Genomic DNA, 11,731 nt, shown 5'->3' on the forward strand with positions numbered 1-11,731 from the left:
TAGTTTTAATCTTTTAACTTTATGCATCAAGCAAAAATTAAATTATATGCAACATTCTCTGACTGGAAGAAATTTTTTTTAACATTTAAACCTATTGTCTGCACATTCCAACACATAAAATAAAATATTTTTTTTGTGTTTGCACTCAGTCTTTCAAATAAATGCAAGTGAAACACAGCAGAAAATAAATAAAATCAAAGACTCAGCAGTCCTGTTGCTCTATTTTCACCTGTATAGCAGGCGGATGTTTGCCCTGGTGCAGGTGTGCCGCAGCGGTCAGTGGAAGAATCCGCGGGTTTCTCTGTGAATTTCTCATTCCGTGGTAGCGTACTTGGCGCTTGCTCGGAAGTTAAGGGTTTTTTTCGCTGTAAAAAGAAGTTTTCTTCCCACGCAGTGAACAGCGGACACTAATGTTTTTGTCACTTTTTACGCAACCAAACTCAAAGTAAGGTCAGTACTTCCACGCTTTAAACGCTGCACGCTCATACTCTCTCCGCACTCAATATATTATCCATTGTTGATCTGCACACAGCTGTTGCCATGAACGTCGCACTCGCTTACGTCATTGTCATGAGACACTCTCGCAAAAAAATCACGGTTTTAGTAACGCAGCATGCTTACGGGAAAGTGACAGTAATCTAATTACTGTTTTTACAATAGTAATCCCTTACTTTACTCGTTACTTGAAAAAAGTAATCGGATTACAGTAACGCGTTACTGCCCATCTCTGCTCATCAGTTCTGTATTTCAGTTTTTTTGTTTGTTTTTTTTTTGCATTTATATAAATTATTTGAAAATTGCTAGAAAGCAAACCTACTGTATCTGAAATACTACATGTTGTGGTTTGTACTGTTCCAAAATGTAGCTGAAGGTGAACATAAAATAAGCTGAAGAGTAAACTTTGCTGGTCTCCAGAACCAGAGAGTGAAAAAGAAAAGATCCTCTGGCCCTCCATGACCACCTCTCCATGGAATTGTGAAGAAAGCGCCTCTGATGACCACTTGAGGCTGGCTCCAGAAGCGAGTCACACAGACTCATGTTAAAATGAGGAGCTTTAAAGCGGAGCGGGAGCCTTACTGTCTGATCTCCTGAGGTGGAGGAGATTCGCTCTATCAGGAAAGATCAGGAGCTCTGAAGAAAATATTGGATCACCTGTCAAAATCTGAAAATTCATCAGCGACGGAAGAAAACTGAAAAATCAGTGCAAGAGCTGATCATATTCTCTCCCTCAGTGATTAACTGTGCTTTACTGAACCTTTGCTGCTAATTAAATAGAAAAAAAAATCTTCTTGATTGATTAAATACTGAAAGAAGACAAAAGTCCAATATGTTCTTCTGGGCAACACAAAACAAAGTTATATCCGGATTCTAATAATTTACATTTGTAACACTTCATACAAAAATCAAACTTTTAAGAAATTAAATAGGAATAACAAGAAACTGAGAGTTTTGAAAAATGTTTTATGGCATCAAGCTGAATTTATAAATTCTTTAAATCCCACAGTAAAATGAATTTTAACAAAGTTCTTAAATCAAACTTGAATCAAAAAGTTTGATTCAAAAATGAAATCAGATTGTTTTGGTTGCCTGTTCTGCTCATGGTTGGCTCTGTTTTTATTCTGGGTTTCCACTACAAGATCATCTTTTTTTGTTTCATCTTATTTAAGTTCTTCCTTCTCAAAAATACTGAGCCTCCCTGTTTGACCAGTTTCTGGAGGCCTCCTGAAGAGCAGCGCCTGTGCTGGTGATGTGTACTGTCTGTAGTTTGTAGGTATTCTGTACCTGTAGCAGATGACTATATAAATAAATCTGTGACAAGCTGACAAGTTTGTGATGGAAGCCCCAAAAAAAGAAAAAAGGAAGCTGAAAACAGAATCCAGAACTTTGGCTCGCAGGCATTACTTCTACACATCACTGTCATTATTTGAAACTTTTAGCACGTTCATAATAAAGACAAGCCACACTCTAAATTACATGTAGACAAAAGTAAAGAAGAAAAATCAGATTATGTACACTGCAACAAAAGTCATCAGTAAAAATATGGGTTAGGGTGTTTGAATGCCGTGGAAAGTGAAATTCAGACAAGAAAACAGAAAAATAAACATTGTTAATAAATAATAACTATCTATTTAATTTACCTTGAGTACCTAATTATTCAAAGTTAATTGTAATTTTTAATTAAGAATTTTTAAAAGTCATTAGTAAAGTTTTAATTGGTTTTATTATGTCAATAAATTGTGTTTAAAATAATGGTAATGATATCAATGATAATTTTCTAGCATTTATGTTGCATTATGTTCAATCATAGCAGATAAGACTCGCTAACTGCATTCTGCAGACATAATGATTTTGGTGTCCAACAACATTCATCACAATAGTAAAGTGAGACCAGTTTCAATTTGAAATAATTATATTTTAAACCTGGATCTCTAGTGAAAGAAACAAGAACAAAAACAGCAGCCTCCAGGTTCACAGCCGCTGATGTCAACCCCGCCTACTTATACGAAAAGTAAATACTGTATACTAAACATCGCTTCATTATTTATAATAACAATCTAATTAATACCTAGCAAAGTCTAAATGAAGTCTAAAATCAGAGATTTTCTCCAGCTTCCAGGTAACACTTTTTGTAGTGAACAAAACAAATCATTTCGACAAACACTGCAAGTTTCCTGATTTCAGAGCATGAAATGTTAAAGTGAAAAAATGAACTTCTAGGTAAAAATAAAAAAAGCCAACTTCAGATTCAACTGGAAACTGAAAGCTCTGTCAATTTTTAGAAATCTGAGCAGATTTGGATCCACTGTTTGGTCATGGTCTGGTCTTTCATTGCTTTTCCTGAGCTGAAATCTTATTTAACAGACAGAGAGTTCTTTTTGTCTTTGGGATCGTATCTCACAGAGTAATGGCATGTAAACATGAATATTTAGCTTTCGTGCTCTAACTTGGAAAGATTATTTAAAAAAGCTAAAAACCATATGATGTACAACTGTACATCTCTGCATCACCCCAACATACCGCATCTTCTCATTGCTCTCCTCACTGATCACATCACTACATACATCATAGACACTAGTTTAACTAGTGTGCTACCAGAAACAGTGCCAGTGCAGAGCCAATTCTGACTTGGTGAAAATCATGGCAGACAGAATCTGTAAGCTGCATTTGCCCTTCCCATAGTCACCTGCAGCAGTGGTTCCAACTTTGGACACAACAATTTTCTGTTAAGAACAAAGTTTTTAGCATCAGCAAGAGTCATTTCTAGTGGAAATTTCTGGACCTGGGTCTAGATTGCCAACTATAACCACATCAGTCAAAAAAGCAATAAATGTGTCCATTCCGTAGACTGTATGTTAAAGTTGGACAAATCTTCATGGAAGTGGCTGAATTATTTCTAATGACCAGGAGGGGGCGACTTCTCTGTTTGCAAAAAGACTTCCAGTTGTGTAAAAATCAATAAGGAAATCACAAGTTGTCAGCCAATGAGCATGTGGCATTTGTTTGTTGTTTTTTTTCATCAAAATGCTCAGTTGAAGGCTTCACCAACCTAGAAGTGATGTCTTGTTGGCTGCATCTATCTTCTACGTCAGGTAAAAGCACCTTCTGTTTTGATGCGCCTTAACTGTGGAATATCCCACCTCATTATATCAGAATTATGAGCTCTGCCAGTGATTTTAAAGGAAAATTTCCCATGTTTAATGTGAAAATTTATGTGAAATATTAATATATACATGTGTGTATATATATATATATATATATATATATATATATATATATATATATATATATATATATATATATATATATATATATATATATATATATATTATAAGGGGAATCCAGAAAAATGTCTAGAATGAACACCCGGGATAATAGAAAGTCAATGACATTCAGTTACATCAAGATGAAATAACCTTTGGTGATGCGCAGTAGGGCTGCCACAAACGATTATTTTGATAGTCGACTAGTCACTGATTATTTTTGCGATTAGTCGACTAATCAGATCATGCATCCGTTGGACGAAAAACGTACAGCTTATTGCACCAGCATGCATCTGCTCTTATATAACTATCATTAGCTTACAGCTTTAAGTGTTTAAGATATGTGCTAACTAAAAATAAAGACAAGATGATAGTTCATTAAATTTTAATGAAATTTGCAGATTGTTTCGGTGAACTTTAATAAACTCCTTGCTATCTAAAATATAACAGGACACGGAGTATATTCTGGAGCATCTCACACTTCTGATAATCAGTTGTCTGCTTGAGGTTTATTCAGCTGAGTAAAAACTTTAATCTCAGCCAAACCGATTTACTCAGGAACAAATAAAATACTAAAAAAGCCAAACAATAACATTTTTAAGTTATCTAAGTGACTTACGTATGTTTAACCTGAGTAGCGAAAGATGGCGGTGGGTTTGAAAACAATTTGCCCGGAGTCAGGTGTTCTCACGGGCTCTAGTGAGCCCTGCCCCTGGCTAGCTATCGAGCTGGTGGGTAACAGGCGTCTCCGAAAAACGTCGGAGCGCTTTTCAAAATATGCGGTGTCTTGATAAACTGAGCAGATATTTGAGGTTTACACAGTTACATTCTCGCCTGAAAATATGTTAAACGTTTATTTTGTGACCCAGAAAGAATAATAACAGTAATATTAAAACTAACTAGCTGCCGCCATTGTTGGAAACTGAGCTGGGCTACGCTATGAATTCTGGGACAGAGCTACTTCTTCTTCTTCTTCGGGGTTTAATGGCAGCTGGCATCCTTGTACATGCAGTGCTGCCATCTTCTGTTTCAGTCCGTTATTACACTCTTAAATCCTACTACTTATTCCTGCGTCTTTTGTGATCTTACAAAGCTTCAAACGACGCATCGACTATTAAATCAGTCGTCGACGATTTTGATAGTCGACGTAATCGTGACTAGTCGACTAATCGTGGCAGCCCTAATGCGCAGTGGGCAGGTCTGAGTTAAACTTTTCTCAACTTCAAGGTGAGCGATTTAAGTGACTACCGGTGAATCCAACCAAAGATGCTGCTAATTCACAAAAGAAAGGGTGGTAAACACCTCAGCGATGTACCTAAGCAGCCACAAGCTGGAATGTCTACTCGTGACCAACCGTCTGCTACAAAATTGCTACAAACTGCTTCCTCTGTAAACTCCCCTTTGGGCCAGATTTTCTAACGGTCTGCACCAGCGAAAAAAGCCTCATCAGTTAGATCAGTTCGGCTCTTTTTGACTCACCAGGTTGTGCTGCTCTTGGTTCATTTCTCATTACTGAAATAAACTAGCTGGATCTTATTTTTAAATGAGCAATTTTAACAAGTGAGCTGCAGAATTTCCTCTCCCATCTGTGCATTTTTGCAACAGCAGCATCACACAAACTTGCACCCTTCAGTAAATCTGGCCCTCAGTTTTTAGGCTGACAGTTGTGATGTATTGTTGCTATTAAGTTTACATTTTTTTTCTTTAAGTCCTATTAGAAATTCTTGTATTAAACATAAATAGCTATATGTTGTCTTCATTTGTCTGAAGTAAAACTTTATTGCTGCTTCTTAGAGTTGTTTTGGTGTTGCCATGTGGAGCACTTTGAGCTCCAGGTTGGTAAAAATATGCCATGCATTTAACATTAAATACATTCATGAAGTCACATCAGTCAGAGTCGGTGATGTCGCTGCTGTCGTCGAGGTTACAGGCTACGTAGTCTGTACTGTTGAACTTTGACCTGAGGGCTCGCTTCCTGTTGGAAATAAGAAAAAAGTCATACTCACACTGTATGCATGTACAGATGTAGAGAAATAAAGTTTTAAAAAGCCAATACTAACCTGCGGTAAACAAAGTTTGAACGACCTCTAAAACAGACTTCTGCTTGCTCCTCCTGTAGACGAACAGACAGGCTTTGACGTCTCTTTCAAACACCATGAGTTAAATTAGCAGTGTGAATAAGGCACGTAGAAATTACCCATGATACAGTATTACTGGATTTGAAGCCAGTCTCAACAATTTCTCCTGAAGAGTCATTCTGCTGCCGCTGAGTCTCGTCGTTCTCCCCCGATGTCCCGCTGCGAACCTCCTCACTGCTGCCTGTTCACACAAAACCACTGTACGTGACATCAACTCACATTACCCCATGTCATCTCATCACATGACACGACTCTGACCTTTAGCAGTGCTCTTTGCAGGCTCCTCCTCTTCCTCGCTGCTCACACTCCTCTCACACTGAGAACAATAGCCGTTGTTATTACCTCATCAATACTTCACCTTCATAAAATCCCTCCTCCTGCAGCTCCTCACCTGATGAGAGTTGGAAGTGATTCTGCGGAGGCGTGTCCTCAGCTGTAGCTCCTCCCCCTGTGACCTCAGCAGCAGAAGCTCCAGCCTGTCCATTTGCTCAGTCAGCTTTCTGACCTGCTCCCTGTACTGGTCCTTCTCCTGCAGGAGTACACGTGCCTCCTCATGCTTCTCTGACTGGGATGACAGTGCCTGAAGAACAGACCAGAGAGTTAACACCCACCGACATTCTGCCCCACCTCCCATTCTTACCCCTTCTCCTTCTCAGCCTCCTCACCTTGTCTCTCTCCCTGATCACCTCTTCCAGCTGTCTCAGGGTTTGTTTGTTTTGTTGACGGTAGATCTTAGCATCTCCTTTCAGCTGAGCACAGCGCAGTTCCAGTTCCTCTTTCTCCTCCAAACTCTGAAAACAAACACATTCAGGCTTGCAAAACCAAGAATGAGACTTATACACACACATACAGCCTCCAACAGTTACACTTGATGGCTGACACATGACACACTCGACGGATTCACATCAAATAGAAGTGTGCATGTGGATTTCCTGCTACTCTTTGCTCCAATAAAACATTCTTTTACTGTTGCATGAGCAATGCTGCTTCTCAGAAACACCATGGTGCACATTGACTACTAACCAAACTCAACCTAAAACCACATATCGCTGAAAGTATGACAAAAGTAATGATCCATCACAAGGAACATCTCAGAGATTACACTTATCATGAAATGTTTAAAAGCCACTGAAGTTGTTAAAATATCAGGACCATTTGAAGACCATAAATGTCCCTGAAAGCATTAAATATGAAAGTACGCAAAATAGCATGTGCCCCTGAATATGTCACATATCAAACAAACATGCAGAATTGCCAAAAACTGCAGATCCTCTAGTGACCATTTGAAGCTGGCAGTATAAATGAGTCCATCCCTACAGACTTTTACTGTAATGTGTCCAGCTTTAGAGCAACAATGAACACATGTGGATCCTCTATGAAGAGGTTCCACAAATTTCATAACTTAAATCTTTGGACTTCACACTACAGCCTCTAATCCAAATATGGCCACTTAAGGGTCCCAAAAAACTAATTAGCAGCAGCCAAAATGCTAATATTACATGTGATGCATTCTACAATTTAAATTCTCCTGAATGCATCATATTTATTTGCTTAATGGCAGCTGCTTTGCATTCTGTTAGCCATGTGCTATAGTCTTGTTTGAAACTCCCGGTGCTCCTCACCCTGGCTCTCTGCTCCTCTGTTTTGTGGAGTTCTCTCCTCAGTCTGAACACCGTGGAGAGGAGGTTCATCATAGGAGCTTTACTCTCCTGCTGCTGCTGCTGCTTTGGTGCCTCCTCTTTCTTCTCCTGCTTTTTCTCCTCCTTTTTCTCCTCTTTCAGCTCCTCCAGTTTATCCGGGTGGAAAAAGGTCTCAGTGGGCAAAGCCAGACTCTTGCTCTGAAATACACAAGTTAACATGTTAATCCATGTGGTGTTCTATAACCTTTAAGCAGCTTTAAAGCTCTGCAAAGAGAACTGAAATGTAGTCTGGGATAAGACGTGTGTGAAATACTTTTCACTACTAATCAGTTCACATGGGATAACAAATGAAAGGTGTTTGAATTGTTTGTTAAAGTGTAGCTGTGAAAATTGCCTTTAAAACCAAGTCCAGTCCAACAAAAGTGTAGTGTGAAAAGCAAATTCTAGGCAAAGCAGCAGAAATAGTCATGTGAAAGTTTTGGTCTTCACCAAACATTGCCCAGTGTGCTACAGCTGAACATCTCCACTTTGGTCAGTTCTATCCACAGGATGTGGTTGTGGTTTCTTCACGTGCAACCTTGAAAACCTAAGCTGTGCTGCCATGCTTTCTCCTGGCAACCCTTCCAAACAAGCATTCATATTCAGTCTTTTTTTCTCATTGTATGTTCATGAATTTTAATATTTTCTTAGCTTTTCACAGGAATGCAAAGCCATGTGAAACCTTCCTCTTTCATGTGGGTGTAGTTATGTGATGTAACCTGCAGGCATGAGCTCAAACTAAAAGCACTCAACAGTCGAAGCTGAATAATTCATACATAGCTGTAGTGAGGGTCAGATAAAAGGTAAAAGGGTGCTGGTGTGTGTTAAATGTCCAGTACCTCCTGGAGTGGTCTCAGTGTTCGTCGCCTCAGCAGTCGAGTCTGGTTTTCTGCTCGCATCACTGTGTGTTTCAGGCGCTCTACCTACACACACAGAGGTCAGAGGTTAGGCTCTATCTCTGTACAGGTCAGCAGCATGTCAGATGGACACAGGTTAGCTGACCTCTATCTGCAGGTCTCTGTTGGCCAACAGGGCGTTGCTCTTCTCCTGGTTCAGACTGTTGATGTCAGCCATCAGACTGTAGTTGTGATCTCTGAGCTGCTTGACCTCCTCACTCAGCCGCTCCCGCTCATCTCGTATCTTCTGCACGCGCTCAGTCAGCTTCTTCAGCTCACGGTCCTTCAGCTGCTGCTGGCGAGACCACACCTCCTGAAGACAAGTGCAAAGAGAGAGCACAAGAGCGACTGAACATTTAGTTTTTTGTGTCATTTCCATCTCGCTTTGTTCTTCAGTAACCGTATGGCCAGACCAACCTGATCCTTGGCAGCAGAGCAGGCCTGCTGGCGGCGCCTCCGCTCATCCTGCAGTGCCCTCTGCAGGCGGCTGAGCTCCGACATCAAGAACTGAGTGAGACCTGATTCTCCTGCTGTGTCTGAACACGCAACACAAAGCTGTTCAGAATCCATTTATAATCAGTACATGAAAATATCCGAACAGGCAAACATTCAGGAAGACAGACCAATCAGGATGCTGAAGGTCTTGTTGGGTTCCTTCCCAGTGATCCGGCTGTACAGTTGAGGATAATCCAGTTCCAGACTCTCGAGGAAAGCTGTGTAACCTTTGACTCCCGTTCGCTGCAAAATGTCCAGTAGGGCTCCTACAGATTAAAGGTTACAACAAAGGTCAGCGGATGCAAGACTCATTACGCTGATAAAGGCGCTATTTATATAAGCACACCAAGGGTCAGCGAGTCACGGCAACAGTTTTGGCCACGTTGCCATGTATAAGAACAACAATGGCAACTAGACACTTCTTTAAACATGAACGGGACATAATCTAAGTGAGTATGGTCTGAACTCTGTGACTCAGATGTTACCATGGATATCTATATCTATATTTGGTGAGGTTATGCTCACTCTATTTTCTTTTTGGTTATTTTTTTATTTCTTATTGTTCATGATGACCTAACCGATTAAGTAAATGCTTAAAGTTTCTTTCAACAGAAAAACTCTGGAAGTGGTTTTGCCGACTAACGTCAACAACACCCTGCCAAGGTGTAGAGGAACCACACTGTTACAACTTCCTAGTATTTTTAGACCATTCTGACCACACGCAGCAGGCTCTGAGTGAACTCTTTTTGTCGTGTTTCTAAGACATTTCTGATCATTTCTGTCTCATACAGTCAAATCTAATCCCAGCAGCCATCATCGAGATCTGGTGGAGTTTTGCTTCTGGCCATGGAGAGAGCTTAAGCATTATCGAGGAAGAGCTTTGACTACTACAGTAGTAAGCTAGGCTCCCATCAGCCTAGCTTACTACTGATAGAAGTAAGCTAGGCTGATGGGAAGTCACTGAATTAGACCTCTCCGCCAGGAGACTTTGTAATTTATGAATGCGTTTTGCTGACTCATCTTACTCATAGACACTATAAAGGATGGACAGTGAAGATGTGTGCTTTCAGCTACATTTTTCAAGTATTTACTTCAGCCAATGGTTACATGAACCCACATTTCAGGTGAATTAATTAAACATTGCTGTGGTTTTTTTTTTCTTCCTTGTGGATAAGGTTTACGTGGAGGCCTTTCTAGACTAACTGAATAGTTTGTATTGGCCTCAATCTGGTATGAATTTTAAAAAAAACGTACCAACTTTACGCCTCCTGATGACGAGGGCCGGGTCATTGAAAAGCTGCTCTTCATCCTCAGCACTGATCACCTGACAAGGTAGACCACACATAAACCAATCACCACCTGAGAGGAAGGAAGAGGAGGAGGAGCAACAACCACAGGAGCAGAGAGGAGAGTAGCAAAGGAGCAGGAAGAAGAGGCAGGAGCAAGAGCATACCTGACACTGGCGGAGGTAGGGGGTGATTCTTGAAGGATCAATAGTTTTGATAAGCAGCATCCTGAAGTCATCCAACTGGAGCCAACAGAGGTCATCCTCACTCACTCCATCCATCATGCCGTTACACACTGCACAACACAACACTGTGCACACTGAGGACTACACTGAGTACGCTGGTTACACTGGTCCCACACACCCGCCTCTCTCTATCTGCTTCTGATTTTCTGAACACGTCGTTGAGGTCACTTCTTGTTTTATTGTCAGTCTCCGCCTCATATAACTGACTCTGAGCTAACTGATTCCAGCTCATCTGTAACCACCAATCAGGTCACAGCTGTTTAATTACTCAGCACTTTACCACTGTTTGACTAAATGGATCCAAATTCTTATAATGTGGGAGGAAGCTGAGAGAGGAAGCTCTGTGCACGCAGGTACACAGAGGGAGGGCCAAGATCTTCAGAGCTTTTTGCTGTGAAGTGACAGTGCACACCATCTAAGCACCATGCAGGATAGTGAACACTGATCTTTTTGAATTAATCCATAATTTCCCAACTTTTGGGATACAGTAATGTATCTTATCAAAATATCTTAATTGCTATTTGTTTAAAAAATAAAATAAAAAAAATACTGTCTAAAATCATTAGTGGTGATATATACAGACTACTGGTCACAAGTTTCAGAAAACCCCAATTTTTCATTGAAAACTATGCTGTTTAATGTCTCATTGCACTCTGAAATGAAAGCATAATACTAATAAGCAATTTGAGTGAAAAAAACTTATAGACCAAAATGGATTGTAAACTTTTGACTCAAATTAGCCACCTGTGGCACACACTTTCTTTGCAAGTTCTCTGTAGGACAGACCTACATTTTTAAACGTGTTATGATGGTCTGTCTCTCTTCCATTGTTAATCCTGAAATTTAGATTATTTTTCAGTTTTGGATAACCTTACTTTTTTTAACCTCTGGCAGTTCACCTCTTACCTTTGTACAATTTCAAGGGATTCATTGGACTTGAACAACTTTAGCAGACTTGTTTCTGCACTCTTTTAAACAAGTAGTCTATAAACAGGTTAGTGGTTCATTTGCTGGCAGCTCCAATCTGTATGCCAAAGTATCTTTGGGCTGAACGCAGAGTTACCCCTGATGTGTTGATCAGAGTGTGAATGTTAGATAGCAACAAGTGCTTTTTTCAATAAACAGTCAGTGAACAATAATAATCATTTTTTAATTTGCCTTTTTTTTCCCCCTCTAATAATTCAGTTTTCTGTTGTGAAAACCTGAGTCTTGACATCTATCACCCACCCAA

The 11,731-nt window shown here is 40.0% G+C and overlaps 1 protein-coding gene across 1 annotated transcript; it reads right to left on the reverse strand.

Moving 5' to 3' along the window:
- Positions 1 to 4,828: 4,828 nt before the first annotated feature.
- On the reverse strand, positions 4,829 to 10,660 carry card9 (caspase recruitment domain family, member 9). The gene is made up of 13 exons (XM_031734897.2): positions 10,423 to 10,660; positions 10,224 to 10,293; positions 9,098 to 9,235; positions 8,892 to 9,010; positions 8,581 to 8,787; positions 8,418 to 8,501; positions 7,522 to 7,737; positions 6,565 to 6,690; positions 6,291 to 6,479; positions 6,158 to 6,215; positions 5,959 to 6,080; positions 5,822 to 5,874; positions 4,829 to 5,736 (listed from the first exon to the last, which is right to left on the reverse strand). The coding sequence occupies exons 1-13, from the start codon at positions 10,537 to 10,539 to the stop codon at positions 5,649 to 5,651; spliced, it is 1,587 nt and encodes a 528-aa protein (XP_031590757.2). The 5' UTR covers positions 10,540 to 10,660; the 3' UTR covers positions 4,829 to 5,648.
- Between the last annotated feature and the right edge of the window lie 1,071 nt (positions 10,661 to 11,731).

The sequence above is a fragment of the Oreochromis aureus genome, linkage group 12 (assembly GCF_013358895.1).
Source record: "Oreochromis aureus strain Israel breed Guangdong linkage group 12, ZZ_aureus, whole genome shotgun sequence".
Lineage (NCBI taxonomy): Eukaryota > Metazoa > Chordata > Actinopteri > Cichliformes > Cichlidae > Oreochromis > Oreochromis aureus.

Bases quoted from the DNA above. Each gene is read 5' to 3' on its own strand.
- card9 (XM_031734897.2), bottom strand. From the start codon at position 10,539: ATGATGGATGGAGTGAGTGAGGATGACCTCTGTTGGCTCCAGTTGGAT. The intron at 9,011-9,097 runs GTCTGTCTTCCT...TTGCGTGTTCAG, and splicing joins GACCTTCAGCATCCTGATTG to ACACAGCAGGAGAATCAGGT. The intron at 8,502-8,580 runs GTCAGCTAACCT...CTGTGTGTGTAG, and splicing joins ACAGAGACCTGCAGATAGAG to GTAGAGCGCCTGAAACACAC.